Source organism: Kogia breviceps, chromosome 10 (genome assembly GCF_026419965.1).
Source record: "Kogia breviceps isolate mKogBre1 chromosome 10, mKogBre1 haplotype 1, whole genome shotgun sequence".
Classification (NCBI taxonomy): Eukaryota; Metazoa; Chordata; class Mammalia; order Artiodactyla; family Physeteridae; genus Kogia; species Kogia breviceps.
The window spans coordinates 21,306,342-21,329,586 of NC_081319.1; the positions used below are offsets into that span (position 1 = coordinate 21,306,342).

Genomic DNA, 23,245 nt, shown 5'->3' on the forward strand with positions numbered 1-23,245 from the left:
TCTTCTGTAGAGTTCAGGGACAGAAAAGAACCCGATCACCACCTGCTCAGCACCTGAACACGGCCTTTGAGAACACCCCCCCTGAAGGGGTCTGTAGCAATTGCCTGGTTTTTATTAGTGAAAAGTATAATAATATTACATGTTATTACCATTTGTAAAGTGTACGCTCTGCTAAGCATTTTATGTATATTATCTCATGTGACCCTCCCAGTCCTGGGCAGGGGGGTGCTATTAGTATCCATGTTTTCAGGTGAGGAAACCAAGGCTCAAGAGAAGTGAAGTATCGGTGTAAGACCAACAGGTGCTACAGAGGAGAGCTGGGGTTTAAACCCAAGTCTGACTAACGCCAGAGTCTATGGTCTTGACCATAACACTTCTTAATAATATACTATACTTTATTTATTTAAAAAAAAAATTTTATTGATTTAATTTTGGCTGTGTTGGGTCTTCGTTTCTGTGCGTGGGCTTTCTCTAGTTGCGGCGAGCAGGGGCCGCTGTTCATCGCGGTGCGCGGGCCTCTCACTGTCGCGGCCTCTCTTGTTGCGGAGCACAGGCTCCAGACGCGCAGCCTCAGTAGGTGTGGCTCACAGGCTCTAGAGCGCAGGCTCAGTAGTTGTGGCTCACGGGCCCGGCCGCTCCACGGCATGTGGGATCTTCCCAGAGCAGGGCTCGAACCTGTCCCCTGCATCGGCAGGCAGATGCTCAACCACTGTACCACCCGGGAAGCCCCCTATACTATACTTTAAAAGGTAGTAAGAGCTGCTTCTTATGGGACGCTTATATTGCACTTAGGCAAAATTATCCCCATTTTACAGCAGCTACTCAGAGAAGGTAAGTGGCTTCCGTGAAGTGTCCAGCTAGTTCGAGACAGCACCGGGATCAGGCATCATGCCCATTGGACTCCCAAGGGGCTGCTCCCAAGCACTGCTCTGCACCAAGTAGCTGAGTGGGTGGCTCCAACCTCATTTACGCCCCCCTGACTAGAGCAAGTTTGATCGGAAAAGCACTAGAAATTCTGGAAATTGATGACTTTCCAATGACTTTGCATAATCCACCATCCAGGCTACTCTTTTTTTTTTTTTTTTTTTTTTTTTTTTTTTGCGGTACGCGGGCTTCTCACTGTTGTGGCCTCTCCCGTTGCGGACCACAGGCTCTGGACACGCAGGCTCAGCGGCCATGGCTCAGCGGCCAGGCAGCTCCGCAGCATGTGGGATCTTCCCCGGGCCGGGACACGAACCCATGTCCCCTGCATCTGCAGGCGGACTCTCAACCACTGCGCCACCAGGGAGGCCGCAGGCCACTCTTACGAGAGGCAGGCATCCTTTTTAAAGGACCACACCATCACCCCTCCTCCCCCTCCGCCCCACCTCCACTTTCAGAAGTGCTGGTCTATGAGAGCACATCTAAGAAACAACACTGAGGCAGGGCTGCAGGGGAAAATATTTGGTTCCCTGGTTACAGCCCCAAGTGTCGGGTGAGATTTCCTCTCACAAGGCTGCTCCCTTCTGATGGGGGCAGAACGGAACTGAGATTATTTCAGAGCAGGAATAGAAATGGGGAGAAACTTGCCGACAGAGCATAATGACACAGGCTGAATTCTGCTCTGAAGAAAAAGATGGAAACGTCTTTCACCGAGGCTTTAAGGTCACGGTGGCGTGCTTTAGCAGAAGAAGAGTTCCAATGGTCTGATAGATTCCAGAGGGATAGCAGCAACACAGCTGGTTGGAATCTGGCCATTAAGAAGCCGAGGAGTCCCTCACTCGCCGATGAGACCTTAACAGTAGAAATAGGTAGAAAACTCAAAAGTGGATCAGGGGGGCTTCCCTAGTGGCGCAGTGGTTGAGAGTCCACCTGTCGATGCAGGGAACACGGGTTCGTGCCCCGGGAAGATCCCACATGTTGCGGAGCGGCTGGGCCCATGAGCCGTGGCCACTGAACCTGCGTGTCTGGGGCCTGTGCTCCGCAACTGGAGAGGCCACAGCGGTGAGAGGTCCGCATATCACCAAAAATAAAAAGTGGATCAGGAGCTGGAAATGAAGGGAAATTCATTTATTTAGCTCCACAATGGGCTAGGCACCGTCTTAGGGGCTATGAAAGCAGCAGTGAATGAAACTTCCATTCCAGTAGCAAAAGAACAGGAAAAGCAAATGACACTGAACAGTTGATACGTGAGTTGTAGTCCTAGGCTAGGTCAGGAGAACCTCAGCAATGAACTTGTCCACTGGGGATTTTTTCAAGTACAATAATAAAGTATAACAAGCACCGTTTATGTTGGCCTCTGTCAAGCTCTGTGCTCTGTTGGTAGGCATTATTAGCCCCGTTTCAGAGATGTAATAAATAAGTCCTAGGAAAGTTAAGTCAGCTGAGCTTTGAACAGTTCTGTCGGAATCCAAAGCCTCTGTTCTTTCATCTTTGTCATGTGGTCTCTCGGTGGCCTCAACATCCTGACCTAGAGCTCAGAGCAGCACCCTGCCCCCAGATCTCCGTCTCCCATCGAACTTCTCCAGTGGTGTGCTGGTAAGTAGTTAACGACCAGCTCTCTGGCGAAAAGGGCACTGATTGGTTGTATTTGCCAATTTCCGTGGTGTAAATAACTCTCACCTTGACTGACTTCATGTTACCAAGGTCACAACACTGAGTTGGGGAAAGGTGAGCGTTAGGTACCATTAAAGAGCATTGCTTTCACTGATTCACTAGACATTAAAAACCTCAAGAGCAAAGAGAATAGTAAAAGGGAGTAAAATAATGGGAAAGTGACGAATTTATTTCCAATTTAGTGAGCATTTATTACCCTTGTTTTTAATGTAATTTATTTCGATTTAAGTTGACATACTTTAATTTTTAATATTGGTTGTGCTTAAAAACCAGCTTGAAAATGGGACAGTAGATGCTCATGAGCTGTTAGGAGACAGCTCCATGTCACCATTCTCTCCCTCAAAGGGTTCTTTTCTCCTCATTTCTGCTTCCTGGTGCTCACACAGAAGTCTTCTTGGGTTCCTATTTCAAATGTCTCTCATCTCCTTGACCTGTGGGCTTCCAGCTTATGATTTGCTCTGTTTTAATCTTTGAATCCCATGTTAGCCTCAAAAAAAGACTGAATCCTCTTTGAAAACACAACCTGCATTAGGCGACATTAAAGTTTCATCACCAAGTATGAGAAGCATCTAGGTTGAGAGGGGGAAGGTTTGTTCTGTGATGGTAAAATGAGTCCTGGAGGGCTTCCCTGGTGGCGCAGTGGTTGAGAGTCCGCCTGCCGATGCAGGAGACACGGGTTCGTGCCCCGGTCCGGGAGGATCCCACATGCCGCGGAGCAACTAAGCCCGTGAGCCATGGCCGCTGGGCCTGCGCGTTCGGGGCCTGTGCTCCGCAATGGGAGAGGCCACAACAGTGAGAGGCCCGCATACCGCAAAAAAAAAAAAAAAAAAAAATGAGTCCTGGACATTAAGAGTTTTTCTATATTGTCCCAAATGAGTTTGACTTTTTTGTTTTCATTATTTGGTAATGCTTTTCTAAATCCCCTACCCAAATATGACATTTCTATCAACCAAGCTAGGACTGTGGACCTAGTAGAATCCATTTGTATTAATTATAAACTCCCTGAGGATTTATTTCAGTCTCTCCTTATACATGAACTCCAAAGAACAAAGAGATTTTGAAAAGCATAAAGCAGAGATATTCTAACAAGGCTGATGAAAAAACTGAAACATGAAAACTCTGACAGTAAGCATGTCCTCTAAAATTAGGGTAAAGTTGATTTAGGTTTTCTAATTAATTTTTGCTCACTTTTAGGTTTTCAGGGCAATATAAGTGATTTGTTTGCTCTGTGGATGGCTTATATTGAGTCCAGATTTCCAAATGTGCTGTACTGAATAAACAGTACCCAGAGTATCTTTAAATTACAAGTATGGCAGTTTATTTTTAAAATCCCTCCACCCGAGCTGTGCTTGTCTTTAAGTTTTTATCTTCAAGTTTTTGAAAGACGCAGTACTTTCGCTCCTTCCTACAGGCTGTTTTTCACGGGAAAAGAGAAAACTGAGTTGGCAAAGCAAAAAGTTTCCAAACCACAGGGTGTCTGCTACTTGCATAATCACTGAAGCTAAAATTTCTATTTTCTACCCGGCGACCAGAGAACTTCTTTTCTGGTCAACCTGAAATGCAGACAAGAACGAAAATCCCCCATGGCCCACAGGCTGTGTTCTCAGCTTTTCTTGGTTCCACTTTGTGACTTTTCCTGTTTACAGTATCTGTGCCCTCCCATTTTTTTCTTTTCTTGTTTGACTCATTGATACTGTACCACGATACCTAAAAATACAGCCTAACAACTGGTTTTAAGTAAAGAGGATGTTTCTTTCTGGAAAAAAAAAAAAGCAGCAGAAATATCCTGCATAGTTTTCTGAAAATACACATTTGACAGTCTCTCATCAGTGCCTCATCCGAGTTTCTAACTGGAAAATGAGGCAGAGTGTGAATTTATACAGAGAACCCTGTTTTCATGGCAGCTGCTTCCATGAAGCTGCCATGAAGATATGTCACCTGTTTTCCTCCTTGTTCTTTGGTGAGCTCCTTCTTGAAACTGGCTCAGCCCCTTATTAGCTGGGACCCTTGGGCAAGTCGCTTTCAACCTCTTGGGGTCTCAGCTTCTTTGGTGTAAAACAAAGGGCCAAAAGTGTCTACGTGGCAGGATGGTTGTGAGAATTCAATGGATAAAATGTATGCTAAAGCACAGGACATAGACAAGGCAGTCAAAATATATTCATTTCCGTTTTGTGGTGGTGAAAACAAGAGTAGCTAGTCCGAGACACCATTTGGTGGCAATCAGATAAGAGGCAAGAGTTTGCAAGAGTTTCCCCAGCTTTGTGCACACAGGCAGCTACAAATGGTGGATTTGAGTTAATCTGTTGATTATCACTGAGAAATCAGAATGGAATTAATCCTCAGCTATTGGGTTGCCTGCTGTCTCCAGGGTTTAACTGGTGGTTTGATTCTTCAACTCTAGTGTGACAGTTTGACCTCTTAATAACCCAGCAGAACTTTTTTCTTAAGAAAAACAATCATTTAACCAGCTTAAAATAACCATGTACAGTTAACATAATAGCACTCAACAGCTTACAAATCATTTCCACCAATTATAAGACTCACTGCACTACGGTAAGGCTGATAAAGCATGTCAGGCACTTAGCAGAGACCCTAACACATAATCTGTGCCGATTAAGTTGAGCGTGTGACAGGTGATATGACTCTCTTGTGAGGTAAATTTTAGGTTCAACCTGCATTAATACAAGAGACAAACAAAGCTAAATGAGATTGATTCTTACCCATTTTACGGGGACAGAAATTGAGGTTTAGAGAGAGACTGATTTTCAGGCCATACTCTTAGGTACATGGCAAAGCTGGGACACAAACCCAAGCCTCCTGATTCTAGATCCTGGGCGCACCTCATTGACACCAGGCTGGTTTCTCCTGACGGCCTTCAGGTCCAGACTTAATAAGTTGTTCCCTTTCTCTCTCCCTCTCTCTCCCTTTATCTCTTTCTTTCAAACCTGGCTTTTCTTTTCACCAGCCTTATGAGGTCAGGAGGTAATCTGATAAGGGATTGTCTTTTATGAGAATGCCTTCCCCAGGGAATGTCTGCTAAAGTTGACTGAGATTGCTTGCCAGGTTAATGCTGAAGCCACAGAAATAGCTCTTCTTGCTTGCTTTTCTCCCGCCTCTGCCAGGCAGCAAGGGGCTAGCAGTTGTATGCTAACTAACATCCAGAAAAAAGGGGTATCCCTCCAGTCTCTCCTGGGAGCCACCCATCAAGAGCAGTGGTCCAATTTAAGGTCTCCCCATCCACTTCCTCAAGTCTCGTGTTTCCTGGGGAAGAAGTGAGTTTCGAAATGCATTTTGCACGTGCTCAGGACTTAACTGCATTTCCAGTTGAGCTATTTGAGAGCCAGCCCTATTCTTATCTGAAAATACCTTGTTTGTTTTATTAAAATTTTATATTGGAGTATAATTGATTAACAGTATTGTGTTAGGGACTTCCCTGGTGGTCCAGTGGGTAGGACTACGCACTCCCAGTGCAGGGGGCCCAGGTTCGATCCCTGATCGGGGAACTAGATCCCGCGTGTGTGCCACAACCAAGAGTTCGCATGCCGCAACTAGGAAGTCCGCGTGCCGCAACTAAAAGATCCTGCATGGCAACTGGAGATCCTGCACGCCACAACGAGGATCCCACGTGCGGCCGCTGCGACCTGGTGCAGCCTAAATAAATAAATGTTTTTAAAAACAGCAAAAAACAATGTTGTGTTAGTTTCAGGTGTACGGCAAAGTGATTCACTTATACGTATACATGTATCTATTCTTTTTCAAATTCTCTTCCCATTTAGGTTATTACAGAATATTGAGCAGAGTTCCCTGTGCTCTACAGTAGGTCCTTGTTGGTTAGCTGTTTTAAATATAGCCGTGTGTACGTGTCATTCCCAAACTTATAATCTATCCCTCCCCCACCACCATTGTTCTTTTCTTCTCCTTATCTCTAGAGCAGTTGTTCTCAACCAGGGATGATTTTGTCCTCCGGGAGACATTTGGCAGGGTCTGGAGACATTTGGATGTCACAAGGAGGGAAGGAGTACTGGCATTTGTTGGGTAGAGGCAGGGATGCTGCTAGACATCCTACAATGCACAAGGGCAGCCCCCAGAGCAAAGCATTACCTGGCCTCAAATGTCAGTAGTGCCAACATTGAGAAATCCCACGGTAGGACAAGCTCCAGAGACACTGCCCTGTGGATCTCATTTGCAGATATATATCAGTACCAAGAACAGTGCTCGCATTTAGGAGGTGCTCGGTAAATGTTGGTTGAGTGAATGAGTGAACACACGATCCAGAGCTTCTCCACATTGAATTAATTGCACTGTGTGCTAGACTGCATCTTAAGACTAGAATAACGGAGTTAGGCCCAGGCAGCCGCCTAACCGATATCCTACACCCAGAGTGTTCACATAAGCAGGACAGGGCTGGTAGCACAAGAGGCGGGGGTTAATTCCATCCTGATACTCACTGAAAATTATTAACCAACACATAGACAACGTTTTTAGCGGCCCCCCATATTTCTTCAGTGTACGGCCAGGAGATAGCCGAGGAAAGATGATTGCAAAAACCTTTGCAAACCTCTGGCCTTGCTTTTAGATAATGACAGGAACCGGGCAGCTGTGGTTTGGTGAATCGAGATCAAGCTTTTCCAGAACATGCTTGGTGATCAATGTGATATGTAAAATGCCTAAGCTATGTGTGATTTAATATATAGGACTAACAGGTGGGGGCTTCTCTGGTGGCGCAGTGGTTAAGAATCCGCCTGCCAATGCAGGGGATATGGGTTCGAGCCCTGGTCCAAGAAGATCCCACATGCTGCAGAGCAACTAAGCCTGTGCACCACAACTACTGAGCCTGTGCTCTAGAGCCTGCGAGCCACAACTACTGAAGCCTGTGTGCCACAACTGCTGAGCCTGAGCTCTAGAGTCTGCGAGCCACAACTATTGGAGCCCGTGTGCCACAACTACTGAGCCTGAGCTCTAGAGCCCGCGAGCCACAACTACTGAGCCCGTGAGCCACACCTACTGAAGCCTGCGCGCCTAGAGCCCGTGCTCTACAACAAGAGAAGCCACCCAAATGAGAAGCCCACGCACCGCAATGAAGAGTAGCCCCCACTCACAACTAGAGAAAACCTGCAAACAGCAATGAAGACCCAACGCAGCCAAAAATAAATAAATAGATAGATAAATAAATAAATAAATACTTCTAAAAAAAAGACTAATAGGTGGGAAATAACGTTGTAACAGAAGTCATGTAACACGGCCATGCAGGGCAAACCGCGGAATCAGATGCCTGAATTTAAGTCCTACTCTGCCTCCTTCTAGCTCTTTGACCTCGCAGAGACCTGTGGGCTGGGATCCATCAGTTACCTTCTCTGAACCTCAATTTTCTCACCCACACAGTGAAGCAGGATTGGAATCTACCTCACAGGGTTTTCGTGAGAGAATTTAAAAGGCCCATGTAAATAAAAGAAAGGTCTCTGGAAAGAGCCAGCCCACAGCAACTGTTACTTACTAACATTTCTCCTAAGGCAGATAACTCAGCTACTCAATTTCATATTTGATTAACTGAATTCTCCCCTTCTTTATCACTCTCCCCACCCAGGCCCATTTTCCTTTCCTCTTCTGCTTCTTTTATGCCACGGGTGCTTGCTTCTTCCTTCCTTCCTGTCTCTCGTTTTCCTACTCCAGTCCCAGTGAACCTGCAAGGGGGACACCCAAGAGTCCTACTTTGATACGACTAATGGTCCTGAGATTCTACCCCAGGTCACAGCAACGTGACCCTAGACAAGTTACTGAACCTCTCTGCCCTTCAGTTTTGCCACCTATAAAATCTCAACAGTAAAACTTCTTACCTCCTAGGGTTGTTCACAGCATGAAAGAAGATACTACCCACATGAAGTGCTTAGCACTCGTGTGACAAGTCCTACATGCCTCCTAGAAGCTAGGAGAATGGTTGGTTGAGAGTGAAAAAAGAAGTTCCTGGTGGTTGCACCCGGGAGGGCTGGCACCGTCTTGAAAGACCTTGAGGGGAAATCGCAGCTGACTGGGATTGGAGACATCTGTGTCAGTCTAGGCCATTCTCTGAACGAGAGTGTCAATAGCTCATATTCACTCAGCACCCAGAGATGATATAAAGGGACCCTGTTCAGCTGGAGTTGACATCATGTGGGTGAAATCTAAAACTCTGTCCACTCAATAGATCCCAAAGTGAGAACGTCCTAGATACGTCCCTCTCTCCAATTCCTCCAGGATGTCTCATCTGGTGAGGAATTAATAGCTCACCTTGTTCTCTGGGTGGAAAGCTTGTTTTTTAAATGTGTAAGTCTGTCTGGGTCAAGGCTTGGGAGGTGTCTTTGGAACACCCTCACTTTACATTAGGCTCTACATGTTTAAATCACTTGTGAATATTTCATTGGTACCTGTGTCTAGACTCTGACCAGTTAAAGTATTTCTCCCCTGAGCAGAGATTTATTGTCCACATTCTCACTGTGTACCAGGCCCTGTTCCAGGCCCTGGGGATACAATGGTAAACAAATCAACCAAGGCCTCTCCTGTGGAATTTACATTCTGGTGGTGAAAGATAGAGGATCAACAAACAACAACCAAAAAGAAATATTAGCTACAAAGAAAAGAAATAAAATATTCTGTACTTTTGCTGTACTTTACACTGAGGACAGGGAAGGCCTTTTGGGGATGGTGACACTTGATTTAACATCTAAAAGATGCAAAAGCTCCCAGTCGTGCCGTGATCTGGGAAAAGAGCATTCCAGACAGAGGGAACAGCATATGCAAAGTCTCAAAGTAGGAACAGGCCTCTATTCTGAGGAAGAAGAGAAGGTCGGGAGTTCCCTGACGGTCCAGTGGTTAATACTCTGCGCTTCCAATACAGGGGGCGTGGGTTCGATTCCTGGTCCGGCTGTGGCCAAATAAATAAAGATAAGAAAAAATGAAAAGAAGGTCAGTATGGCTGGTGTGTCCAGGCAAGGCAGATGGGTTGGACGTTAAGGTAGAGAGGGGTCGTGAGTCAGGTTACATGGACACTGTGAGCCAGGCAAGGAGTTGGATTCTCCCTTGTATTGCTTGAGAAGCCACTGGACGTTTTTAAGCAGAGAAGTGAAGGGATTGGATCTGTATTTTGAAGAGATCCTTCACAGGGCCATACGGAAATTGTACTCAAAATCACGAAGCCCGGTTAGGTAGCTGATTTTGCACACATCCAGGCAAGAGATGATGGTGGATTAGACTCTAATGATGATGGTGGATAGGTCATCCCACAAAAAATCTTGGGGAGTCATTTTAATGAGACAGGTCCTCTTTTGCTGAACTTTCAGAAAAGGTCAAAAGGGAATGAGAGAGAGGAAATGAAGCTTGCTGCTTCCTTACCAAGCTTTTATATTTCAGTGTTCCAAAGAGCTACTAAAGCAAAACCAAAGTAGGCTGGGGTTCTGGTCCTTTTTTGGTATTTCCTGTTGCTTTCTAAGCTGCCCCGAGTCATTAGGAATGATCCCACCCTGCCCTATCTTGACTTGCCTTAGGGGTTTTTTTGGTTTTTATTTTGCTTGTTTTTTGTTTGTTTTACCGACTCTCTGCTCTCATCTCCTGAATCAGGTAGTGGGATTGGGATTTGGTGGGACATGAGGGTGAAGTTCACACAGACTTGAACCCCCACTATAGGCTGCACATCAGCGCACCCCATGAAGCCAGAGTTCTGGCCTGTGGCCAGTTCTCACTTCCCTTGTGATTTTCCTCATTTAACCACTGACCAGATGGAGAAGGTCCTTCCACCAGCACTCAGCGCTTAGCCTCTGAGGACCTGCTCTATCATCTGGGGAGCAAACGCAGGGCAGCCACTGAGGTGGGAGTTTTAATCCAACATGCACAATTAACCTCCGATTTCCTGAGGCTGAAGGCGGGAGAGGGTGGTGGGAAGGGTATCAAGTCTGGGTGGGTGTCAAGCGAAACTTTCCAATGAGATCAATTTCTTACATGTTTTTCTATTCCACGCGAGGCATTGCTGCTATTAGCTGTCACTGGGTAGGGGCCAAATCTGAAACTGCTCTTATCGTCTCTATGGGGCTCAAAGGTGATTTTGAATGTGTAGATGTAATCATTGTGATCCATGAACAGCTCCCTTCAAATATAACTCCTGTGGATGAAATTAGAAGAGAAAGCTTCAGTGGGAGTCATGTTTTAAAATAAGTAAGAAATGCCCAGGTTTTTTTTTTCTTTTTATGTTTACAGTTTTTTTTTTTTTTTTTTTTGCGGTACGCAGGCCTCTCACTGTTGTGGCCTCTCCCGTCGCGGAGCACAGGCTCTGGACGCGCAGCCTCAGAGGCCATGGCCCACGGGCCCAGCCGCTCCGCGGCTTGTGGGATCTTCCTGGACCGGGGAATGAACCTGTGTCCCCTGCATCGGCAGGCGGACTCTCAACCACTGCGCCACCAGGGAAGCCCTGTTTACAGTATTTTTTAAAAATTAAAAGAAACAAATCCATCTGTTGGGAAAAGAAGTGCATTTGCATAAGGTGGTATTTAGCAGCTGAGTAACCTCATGCTCACCTCATGTCGGGCCTGGAAGACAGAGTCCTGAGTTTTATTATGTAGGTTGCAGGTGTATAACATAGTGATGCACAATTTTTAAAGACTATGTTGCATTTAAAGTTATTATAAAATATTGGCTATATTCCCTGTGCTGTACAATATATCTTTGTAGCCTATTCATTTTATACATAGTAGTTTGTACCACTGAATCCCCTACCCTATCTTGCCCCTCCACCCTTTCCTCTCCCCACTGGTAACCACTAGTTTGTTCTCTATATCTGTGAGTGTGTTCCTTTTTTCTTACATTCACTAGTTGGTTTTATTTTTTAGGTTCCAGAGTCCTGAGTTTTAATCCAGGGGCTCACATTGACTTGCTGTGTGGCACCAGGCACATCTTTCCTTAATTTCCCCACGTTCTAAATAAGTGATTAGATCCCTTCTAAGACTCTAAATTCTACAATTCTAACTAATTCTAGTCAAATGATTTTGCCCTGGAACTGAGATGACTTTTCATGCCTGCTTTATGACACATTGTTTTTCCCTTTCTACCCACTCATCTCCTCCCTGAAAATGGGCTGCGAGGGAAGGCTTTCCCACAATTTGTCACTTTATAGCATAGGGAGTACCTTGTGGGTAGCTAAGTGGTTAAGAGCTTGGACTTTGGGTTTGGGTCTAGTTCTGCCATTTATGAATCCTGTTATTTATAATCTCTCTAGTAACCTCCTTCTCCTGTGTTATTGGGAGATAAGATTATCTATCTCATGTGAGTATCACAAGGGCTTGCATATGTTCATACATGTAAAGTGCTTAGTGCAGTGCCTGGAATGTAGAAAGCGTCTGCTGGTTGTGTTGCTAGTGTTATTATTAAAATACCTAGCCAGGGACTTCCCTGGCAGTCCAGTGGTTTAGAATCTGTGCTTCTACCGCAGGGGGCATGGGTTCGATCCCTGATTAGGGAACTAAGATCCCACATGCCATGTGATGCAGCCAAAAATACATAAATAAATAAAATGCCTAGCCAGGTGGCAGGGTCACAGAAGGACACAGGAACTAGTGTTCCCCTCTCTCTTTTTATTTCTGCTCCGTCATCTCTGGAGAACGTTTCCACCATGTACTTTTTAACTTTACTTCTCATTTATCTTCTTTAAAATGAGTTAGTAATATTCCTCCCATTAAAAAGCTTTTTTTTTTTTTTTAAACGGGAGGATAAATGGATTACAGAAAAGTTTAGCTGTTTGCTTGTTAGTTTTCAAGCACATGGGGACTTTAATAAATGTGGTCCTCAGAAGCGGTATATTTCACTCTCAAGGGGGTCAGATTAAAAGCTGTCAGGACTTTGCTTATGAGGTTTGGAAAGACTGAGTAACTTTTTTAAGGTAACAGAGGTAGTAAGAGATAAAATATAATTGTGAGACCAAGTCTGGCTTAGAATGCTTGTACAAGTTCCATCATTTCTCAGTCCTCAGTTTCCTGGTGCTTGAAATGAGGATGCCTCCTTTCATAGGCTTGTGTAGAGACTGAAATAGTATTTTTTTAAAGGAAGAGAACATGAATGGTATTTTTATTCTGAAGCCTCTTCTGTTTTTCTCTTGCCATCACATAAATGCGTTGGTTCACACTTGGTTCACATGTAGCTTGGATTTGAAATTTTATCCCCCTAAACTTTGTTAGAAACCCTGTTACACTGAAAGGTCTGAATTAGGACAATCTGACTTTTGGTCAGTTATTTTGGAATACTATGTGTTAATGAGGGTCAGGCATCAAGTCCTTTGCCTGGTGCACAGCAGGCCTTCCTTTGATGTTTGGTTGTATCTCTTCCCTGGTACAGAGTGAACTTGAATGTAGTTTGCTTATTCACATAGTAGGACTCCCAGGAACCTGGCAGATAATACACATGTGTGAGCCAGAGACCACCAACACTACCTACAGAGGGGGCTGTTCTGCCCTACCCTGGCCACATGTGCCCATGAAGGAAATCCAGCCCAGTGTTTCTAGACCTTACCATCTAAATTTTTTTTAATGGCATCTCCTGATTTCTAATAGCAGCAACTGAAATTTATTCATAAGCATTGTTTTGACCAACAAGATACATCCATCACCTTTCAACTTTTGATTTAAGTGACAAGGGCAGGTTTTTCTGTGGTTATTGATGATCAAATTAGCCCTTTGATCTCCCGGAGGAGCCATCCTCCCACGTAGGAAAGGGCTTGGTGAGGACTGTGGGCTCGGATATGCCAGGGTTCAGATGTGCCAGTGTGGGCATAAAACTGTAGCAGTTTCTCCCCAGTTCATCTGCACTGCCCTTCTCCAGTTTATGTGTGTGTATCATCACATCACATGGTGGGGTGTTTGTTTAGTCCCTTCTCCCCCACCCCAGATGTCAGCCTCTCTCTTGGCTGATGTATTGTCCGTGATGGGAGTATCAGTGATTCTGAGTAGACGATTTTACCATATTAACGACATCATCCGGGGAGTGTGTCCTCTGGGATCTTTTGCCTTGGTTTAGGTATAGATACCTGTGGTGTCGTATGAAGATGCTTTTAGTTGCAATAAGCAGACTCCAACTCAAGTTAGCTTAAGAGAGAGAGGCAGGGAAAAAGTGGATTCATTGAAGGAATACAGGGATGTTTTATGGAACTGAAGAACAAGGATTCTGGATAAACCGTAATGGAAAAGTATTAAAAAGAATGTATACATGTGTGTAACTGAGTCACTTTGCTGTACAGTAGAAATTAACACAACATTGCAAATCAACTATACGTCAATTAGAAAGTAAATTTTAAAAAAAAGAACAGGATTCACCCAGACCAGTGGAACGGGCTAGAAGTGACTGAAAAGACGTAGGAACCCTGACAGCAATTCTCAAGCTTTTCCTCTCAGGCTGCGTGATTTCTCTGGCCTCCTAGCTCCCCGTCTTCTTCATTCTCTCTGCAGATGGTTTTCCTTTTTCTCCACATGCAACAGACAGTGGCTGCCCCACAACCACCATATTTTCATCCACTCGGACTCAATTCCAGATTCCCTGGACTGAGGTTCTGACTGGCCCAGCTTAGGTCAGGTGTCTTTCCCCTCATCCAATCAACTGAGGCCAAAGGGGTAGAATCAAGTTGTACAGACATGGGCACCACTGCCCGTGGTTGTCATGAGGTGGACAGATACACCTACAAAAATATTTTACTATTAAACTCTCTAGGATAAAATTATTTATTATGTGTTGACAAAAGGCACATTGACTAGATCAAGGGAGATCCAGAGAAAATCAGAAAGGAGAAAGGATGTTTTTTTAAATCAGGAAATAAATTCATTGGGGTTATACAACAACAGAATACCTTGCAATGTTTTATGAGTTTTGACATATCCCTTAATGGATTCGTATTGTTTCCGTTGATCTTCTGAGTATTATTTTATTGTTCTGTAGGGCATGTACTTAGGGTTTGCTTGTGTGGGTTTTACAAAAGAGATTAAATGATTTAAACTGACACATTGATTGATTTCCTCCTGTAGTATAGTAGAAAAAAGATGACTTTTTTTTTTCAGTTAGACATTAATTCAAATTTTACCTTGGTTTTTTCTTGCCTAGGCAAATTTGAATGACTCACCTTAAACTCTGTACCTTGAGTTCCTTGTCTGTAAAATGGGGATGTTGCCATATTGTAGAGTTTTGTGGATCTTTAATGAGATAATTTCCATAAAGTTCCCAGTTAAGTTCCTGAAACAAATAAAGATTTGTTCCCTTTCCTCTTGCCACCAGAGATGTGTATGTGACCTGGCTTTGCAGAGTTTGAGGGCATAATCAGTGGCCTTGGGGCAACATAAAGCTTCCCACTTACCTCTTAGCACTACTTCTGAGGTTCCTGTGGGCCACATCTCCGATCTAACCAACTGAGCTACCTTCTAGGCTTTTAGAGCAGAGCTCAATCAAAACTGTAAGTAAGATATTGTAATTAGTATTTTTCACATTGAAAACAGATTGCTTATCCCACTCTGAGACTCAATTTTCTCATCTGTTGAACTGGGGGTGACAACACCAATCCCAGAAGGTGATTATGCAGCTCAGAGAAAAGACTAGAAACGCCTAGAGCAATGCTAAGTATGTAGTTGGTGCTCAGTAATGGAAGAAATTTTGTTTTTAAATTGGGATTATATGTATCTGAGTTTCCATGTCTTATAGTTTTGTTTTGTTTTGTTTAGTTTTCTGCCAAGTCATGGTGACTTGCAGGATCTTAGTTCTACGACCAGGGATTGAACCTGGGCCCCTGGCAATGCAAGTGCTGAGTCCTAACCACTGGACTGCCAGGGGATTCCCAAGGTCTTATAGTTTTGTACAACACCACCTAAGAGACAAAGTGCTGCCGATGCTTTTCAAAAGTAACCCAGCTATTCCACATGCATGGGCAAAGCTGGATGTGCAAAATTTATTGTGACATTGCTTATGACAGCAAAAGGCTGGAAACAGTGTAAGTGTTTCTCAGCAGGAGACTCATTAAATACATCTGCACAATGATTTGATACTATAGAACCTTTATAAAGAATGAGGTCGGTCTATATGTGTTGATATTGGAAAGATTTCCAAGAAATATTGAATTAAAAAAGCAAGGGGCAAAACAGTAAGTATAGCATAGTTAACACTTCAATTGAAGAAAACCATACACATATAAATATCCATGTACACAGACACCGCAGTCACACACACACACACACAAATATCAAGAGTGCCTGCTTCGGGACTTCCCTGGTGGTCCAGTGATTAAAAATCTGCCTGCCAATGCAGGGGACACAGGTTCAAGCCCTGGTCCAGGAAGATCCCACATGCCAGGGAGCAACTAAGCCTGTGTGCCACAACTACTGAGTCTGCGCTCTAGAGCCCGGGAGCCACAACTACTGAGCCCGCATGCCACAACTACTGAAGCCAGTGTGCCTAGAGCCCATGCTCTGCAACAAGAGAAGCCACCACGGTGAGAAGCCCATGCACTGCAAAAATGAGTAGCCCCCACTTGCTGCAAGTAGAGAAAGCCCACACGCAGCAATGAAGATCCAATGCAGCCAAAAATAAATAAATAAATAAAAAAAATAAATTATTTTTAAGAAGTTAAAAGAGTACCTGCTTCATTTCAAAATATGTCCAATATAATAATATTAAAGTAAAACATTTAACATAAGAATATGGTTTTGTTTTTTTTTTTTTTTTTTTTGATACACGGGCCTCTCACTGCTGTGGCCTCTCCCGTGCGGAGCACGGGCTCCGGACGCGCAGGCTCAGCGGCCATGGCTCACGGGCCCGGCCGCTCGGCAAGCGAACTCTCAACCACTGCGCCACCAGGGAAGCTCCGAGAATATGTTTTTTTAACATGTACATGTGTCTATCTGAAAATCCATATAAAGATGGTCTGTGAGGATTCTCCTCAATCTGAGAGTGGTAATTTCTGCAGGCAGAAAGGTTTGGAGCATGAGTTACTCAAAGTTGATCTTTGCATTTTATGTATTGTTTAAATATTTTACAAGGAGTAATTTACCAGTATTGCAGTTATAAGTGATAAAAAATTAAATATAATTAGTAATTTATACATCGAATTGTTCTTAACTGGGTGTCTTAACTCTTTTTTTTTTTTTTTTTGCGGTACGCGGGCCTCTTACTGCCGCGGCCTCCCCGTTGCGGGGCACAGGCTCCGGACACGCAGGCCCAGCAGCCATGGCTCACGGCCCCAGCCGCTCCGCGGCATGCGGGACCCTCCCGGACTGGGGCACAGACCCGTGACCCCTGCATCAGCAGGTGGACTCTCAACCACTGCGCCACCAAGGAAAACGCTTCTTTTTAAAAAAAATATTGATTTTTTAGCTGCGTTTATTTTTTTAGTTGTGGCACACGAGATCTTTTGTTGCAACGCGTGGGCTTCTCTCTAGTTGTGGCATGCGGGCACACGGGCTCATTAGTTGTGGCACGCGGGCTCCAGAGCACATGGGCTCAGTAGTTGCGGCACACGGGCTCTCTAGTTGCTCTAGTTGTGGTGCGCGGGCTTAGTTGCCCTGCGGAATGTGGGACCTTAGTTCCCTGACCAGGGATTGAACCGGTGTCACTGCATTGCAGGACCGGTTCTTAACCACTGGACCACCAGGGAACTCCCTATCTTAACTATTCTTAACTGTTAATTATGGTAGTGATATGAATACTACAATGGAGGGCCAAAGTTTCAAAAATGGAGACTTTACATTTTAACTTTAGTATCATTTGTTTTTCATCCTATAATTATGCATGTATTGTGTTTATTAAAACACAACAATGAATAAAACCATCTTCATTTGGAAAATAAAATATTGATTCAAGGAAAAGTATAGTAGTTTCCTCTGGGAAGGAATCCTGCTTTTCATAGTATAATTTTGTGTGTTGTATAGGTATTGTTTTTTCAATATATTGAGTGGTCTTTGCTTTTCATTCTTTTTTCTTTTAAATCTAAGAGCTAAAAAAATAACAATAGGGACTTCCCTGGTGGCACAGTGGTTAAGAATCTGCCTGCCAATGCAGGGGACACGGCTTCAAGCCCTGGTCCTGGAAGATCCCACATGCCGTGGAGCAACTAAGCCCGTGAGCCACAACTACTGAGCCCACACGCCGCAACTACTGAAGCCCACATACCTAGAGCCGGTGCTCTGCAAGAAGAGAAGCCACGGCAATGAGAAGCCCACGCACCACAATGAAGAGCAGCCCCCGCTCACCACAACTAGAGCAAGCCCACACACAGCAACAAAGACCCAACACAGCCAAAACATATACAATAAAAATAAAAGTAAATGCAAGAGCTGATGCCATGTAATAAATCTGTTTATGACCAAACCTGTTGATTAACTCAACGGATGGCATTTTTAGGCTGAGCACATCACCTGTAAAAGAAACGGTAAATCAAGTTGAAGGGTTTGCCTGCCAGCCCCAGCCTGATGCCACTCTTGCTGTCTTGTCTCCACAGATGACAGAAGGCAGGCACTGCCAGGTGCACCTCCTGGATGACAGGAGATTGGAGCTGCTGGTTCAGGTAGGTGATGCCACACAGGGACAAGCCATCTTGGTTCCCTCTGTAGGCCTTGTGGCCTATGTTCAGCCTACTTGCTTATCTGTGCCTCAGAGCCAGTGACACAGGATTGTTTATGGGGGATAAAGCTTCAAAGCCAGGAAACCTAGCTGTATTTAAGAGTAACTAGAGACTGGTGACAGGATTCAGAGATGCTTGGATTGCAGTCTGAGCTTTGACACTCAGTAGCTGTGTGACCCTGGGCAAGTGACTCGACTTCTCTGAATCACCTCTTGTTGGTAAACCAGAGCCCAGAATGCTTCCCTGAAAGGGTTTTTGTGAGCTGAGACTCGTCATTCTGCCACTTTCCTGTCACATGACATGGTCCAAGTTAAATACCCAGTTTCAACAGCTGTGGACTGGGATTAAGATTGCCTAATATTCCTCTCAGAAATTATGGTTAAAATCCTACTAGATTAATCCCAGGCTCCCAATCCTTCCCTCCCCCGCCTTCCCCCTTGGCAGCCACAAGTCTATTCTCTATGTCTGCAAGTCAGTTTGGGAGCTTGGGAGCTTGGGATTAGCAGATACAAACTAGTAGATACAGGATGGATAAACAAGGTGCTACTGTATCGCACAGGGAACTATATTCAATATCCTGTGATAAACCATAGTGGAAAAGAATATTAAAAAAGCATATATATATGTATATGTATAACTGAGTCAACTTGCTGTACAGTAGAATTTAACAACATTGTAAATCAACTATACTTCAGTATAATTAAAAAAAACATCAAACTAGATTATATATGTGAATGAAATCTCTGTAAAAGACATGGGGCTATATGAGTGATGACATCTTAATTACTGATGCTTCTCTCTTTATTCACCCAACACTCTGGACCCAGAATCTTAAAAAATCGTGGAAGTGCCTGATGACAGCCACACCTAAAGCCGTGGCTAGAATTCCCTCCCTTCACCAAACCTAAATTCTTCTCCTTTCTGAGGCTGTGCCGAGCCCGCTGTGTACAGGCTTCAATTAGAATGAAAATAGCACATCAATCATAGTTTCACCAGAGTAGACCTTTTGGTCTAGATTTCTGTTTCTTTTCTTTTCTTTTTTCTTTTCCTTTACCTTTTTTTCTTCTTTTTTTTCTCATGATTGTTCTTTCTTCCCCAACAACAAACATCCAACCCTCAAACTACCATAATGAGCCCTAAAATGCTTGGCTCAAAGTTCCGACGAAGTCCACCTAGAATGCCTCCCTGCAAATCCCCCTTTCCTTCCCCAGTCTCTGCAAATCCACCATCCGCTCTCACTCTGGACATTCTGGCTGATTCCAAATGATGCTTCTTCCCACCAGAGCCAGTGCTTCCCCAAAGCTCATAGACTAGATTCTTCCTCTAGTGAGGTGCCCAGTAAGTACTGGTGATGATGATCTGCACAATGGATACAATTACTCCATCTCTGGAGAGAAGTGAAAAGCTTAGTCTTTGGATTCAGACAGAACTGGGTTCAAATCAGGTCCCTAACTAACTGGAACATCAAGCAAGGTGCTTGACTGCTCTTGGCCTTTGTTGGCTCATCTATAAAATGGCAAGAACCCCTACTTCATAGACTCATTGTAAGGACTAAAATGAAATAATGGGTAGAAGGAGTCCAGCACAATAAACAGTCACTATTATTATTACTGTGTTGTTGTTGTTGTTAGTCCTCTGGCTCTTGAGCCTTTGGGTCTTGAGCCTCTTCAATTGACCGTCACCAAGCCAAGTTATTCCTACAGTCTAGGCGGTGTTTAACATTCTTTGTCTTGATCACTAGCACCATACTATATATAAAAGAGCATTTTTTCCAAAACATCAATGCATTAGCAAATGCACTTTTACTTTAGAGGAAAAACTAAGGTGCTGGACGGAATTGCAAATCTATCAAAATGGTGATCTCAGTGATGTTCCTGTTCCTATTTCCTCCCCTTCCCGAACACTTAGAGAATGATCTATGGTAGATTAAGCAACAAAAGGGCACGGACATCGGAAAACAAACAAACAAAGGCTGCTTTCCTCTGTTTGGGACAGAGGAAAGTGGTAGCAGTAAGAGAGAGGGAACCAAATTGTTTCTAATCATATTTTTATCTTAACAGCCCAAACTTTTATCAAGAGAGTTGCTGGACCTCGTGGCTTCGCATTTCAACCTGAAAGAAAAGGAGTATTTTGGAATCACGTTTACGGATGACACGTAAGAGTTTTCGTATTTTTACCTTTTGTCTGGGTTACCTATGTGCATAACTCTCAACTGGCAGAACCAGGAGCAGGGAAATGCTCCAATAATTAGAATATGTCCTGCTTAGCTAAAGATTTTTTTTTTTTTTTTTTTTTTTTTTTTTTTTTTAAGAGACGGGGTCTCGCTATGTTGCCCAGGCTGGAGTGCAGTGGCTATTCACAGGCGCGATCCCACTACTGATCAGCACGGGAGTTTTGACCTGCTCCGTTTCTGACCTGGGCCGGTTCACCCCTCCTTAGGCAACCTGGTGGTCCCCCGCTCCCGGGAGGTCACCATATTGATGCTGAACTTAGTGCAGACACCCGATCGGCATAGCGCACTACAGCCCAGAACTCCTGGGCTCAAGAGATCCTCCTGCCTCAGCCTCCCGAGTAGCTGGGACTACAGGCGCGCGCCACCGCGCCCGGCGCTAAAGATTTTTTTTTTTTTTTTTTTTTTTGCGGTATGCGGGCCTTTCACTGTTGTGGCCTCTCCCGTTGCGGAGCACAGGCTCCGGACGTGCAGGCCTAGCGGCCATGGCTCACGGGCTTAGTTGCTCCGCGGCACGTGGGATCTTCCCGGACCAGGGCACGAACCCGTGTCTCCTGCATCGGCAGGCGGATTCTCAACCACTGCGCCACCAGGGAAGCCCGCTAAAGATTTTTTAATACAGGTTTTTCTTTAGAACTCTGGTAAAAGGAGAAGAAAGGGAATATTGATCATTCTGAGAACTCAGAACATTGTCCCAAGTGCCTTAGAAATTTGTTGCAATTCGTTTGTTATTCTTGATGATAGTCTATCTTCACATTTCTTTGAATGCAGTTGTGCTTGCTTATTTAACTTAGGTATCGGGGATAGAAATGCTAGTGTCATCTACTCATATGTTGAAACTGAACTAATGTTTGGATTTGGTGGCAAGAACGTTTAAAGGCGATTTTGGGGCCCACCCAATAAATATGTATATACTTTAATGCTGGATGAAATTTCTAACTTCCACTTAGGCCCATTTTATGTAACCCTCACTTTTTTTCTTCTTTTACTTACATTTTTAATGCTAACGTGGATATTGTGTATATTTTTAACAATTGAAATCCTCTCTGAAATGGGACTGATATATAACAGTGAATTCACAAGAATTTAAAGCTCCGTGTAAGCAAAGGTGTTTAGTCTTACCAGCTCTTTTCTGCGTGTGTGTGTGTATGTGTGTGTGTGTGCTTTATGGCAGCCTGACTTGCCTATGTTACATGCAGCTTGATATATTAAATGATTTCTTCTACTTTATGGGATAATTTGCAAAGAGCTCTTCAAATATTAAAATTCAAGAAAACGTGTTCCAGACACAAAATATATTGGCCAACCACCCAGCCAGCATTCTTTCTGTAACTCTCTCAGTTTAAATGTTTTTCCATTCTTCATGTTAACCAGGCAGAAAATTACCTCAGGAAGGGGTTAATTTGTTTTTAACCCTTTGTATCTGCTGATTACTTCCAGCCTTGGTGGGCTGCAAGCTTAGGACCTCCTGGAAATGCCAGTGGGCTCAGGACTTAGGCTGGGCAAAAAAAAACAACAAAAAAAATCTCCCCAAAAAACCCCAGACAGCTGAGTTGTCAGGAGACATAGAAAAACCTGAAAACTTTGATTTCAGACTCAAGATGTTTCCTGAATGGAGTTCAACAAAGCAGGAAAAAAGTGCACTCCACATCACCCACTTCATCCTGAATCACAAAATTATCTGTTCACTCAACAACGGTTTGAGACCTTGTCTGATCAGTCCTCTGCTGGATGAAATAGGAAATGCAGATGTCCACTGAGCACAGGCTCTAGCTGGAAAGGCAAAACCAGTTCATGAGAATCAGTGATTAAACACACACATACAGGTTGAACCAGAATGTGACTGAAATCATAGCAAACAGCATTGACTTAAAACCATAAATACGTGATGGCTAAGTTATATGGTAAAAACCATAAGTACACAAACACTACAATTTAGGGAAAGGTCACATAAAATAGAGGCTAAAATCATGAATAGTAGAGTAATTTATCCATTCAACAGTTATTTCTTGAGTGCCACTAAATGCCAGGCATTTGTTCTAGCTTCTAGGGATTCAGCTGTGAACAACACAGACCAGGTTCTTGCTCTCATGGAGCTTATGTTGCACTAGTATGATCCAGTAGAACAAGTAAATAAATAGATGAATGAGGGACTTCCCTGGTGGTCCAGTGGGTAAGACTCTGCGCTCCCAATGCAGGGGGCCCGGGTTTGATCCCTGGCTGGAGAACTAGATCCCACATGCATGCTGCAACTAAAGAGTCCACATGCCACAACTAAGAGTCTGCATGCTGCAACTAAAAGGTCCTGCATGCTGCAACTAAGACCCAGTGTAGCCAAAATAAATAAATATATTTTTAAAATAAAAGATAAATGAGAAGGTACCAGAAATGACAAGTGCTTTGAAGAACATGAAACAAGAGGCCATGATCAAGAAAAATGGGGGTGGGGTGGTGCAGTTTTAGTCAGAGTGGACCAGGACGGCTTCTAAAAGGTGATGTATAATAGAAAGCAAGAACCAGTTCTGCAAAAGTCGGGGCGGCTTTCCCAACTAATCTAATTTCTAACTAAAGTGGGTGGAAATACTCTCAGGTGAGAATAAGCTTGACTTTGGTTTTTTATTTTTAATTTTTGAGAACGAGAAAAAAAAGCCAGTATGCCTTGAATAGAGAGAGTAAGAGGAAAAGTGGTACAAGATACAGGTTGAGAGGGAGGCAGGGTGGACATCATAGAAGCTTGGTAGCTATGAGATCTTAGACTTAATATCTCTGACACACAAGTTTTCTCATCTGTACAATGGGCATAATAATAGCACCAA

General features: G+C 44.0%; 1 protein-coding gene across 11 annotated transcripts in view; it reads left to right on the forward strand.

The window, feature by feature from the left end:
• The window catches only part of FRMD4B (FERM domain containing 4B), a 333,168-nt gene that overhangs the window by 185,975 nt on the left and 123,948 nt on the right, over window positions 1-23,245 (forward strand). For 6 of the 11 annotated variants that reach the window (XM_067043674.1, XM_059077841.2, XM_067043672.1 and 3 more), the window contains 2 exons: window positions 18,077-18,142; window positions 20,260-20,354. In XM_067043674.1, coding sequence (XP_066899775.1) covers window positions 18,077-18,142; window positions 20,260-20,354 — 161 coding nt within the window. Of the gene's footprint in view, window positions 1-2,026; window positions 2,518-10,358; window positions 10,433-18,076; window positions 18,143-20,259; window positions 20,355-23,245 lie in introns of those variants that run through there. The other 5 variants (XM_067043676.1, XM_067043675.1, XM_067043678.1 and 2 more) reach the window with 5 other exon arrangements.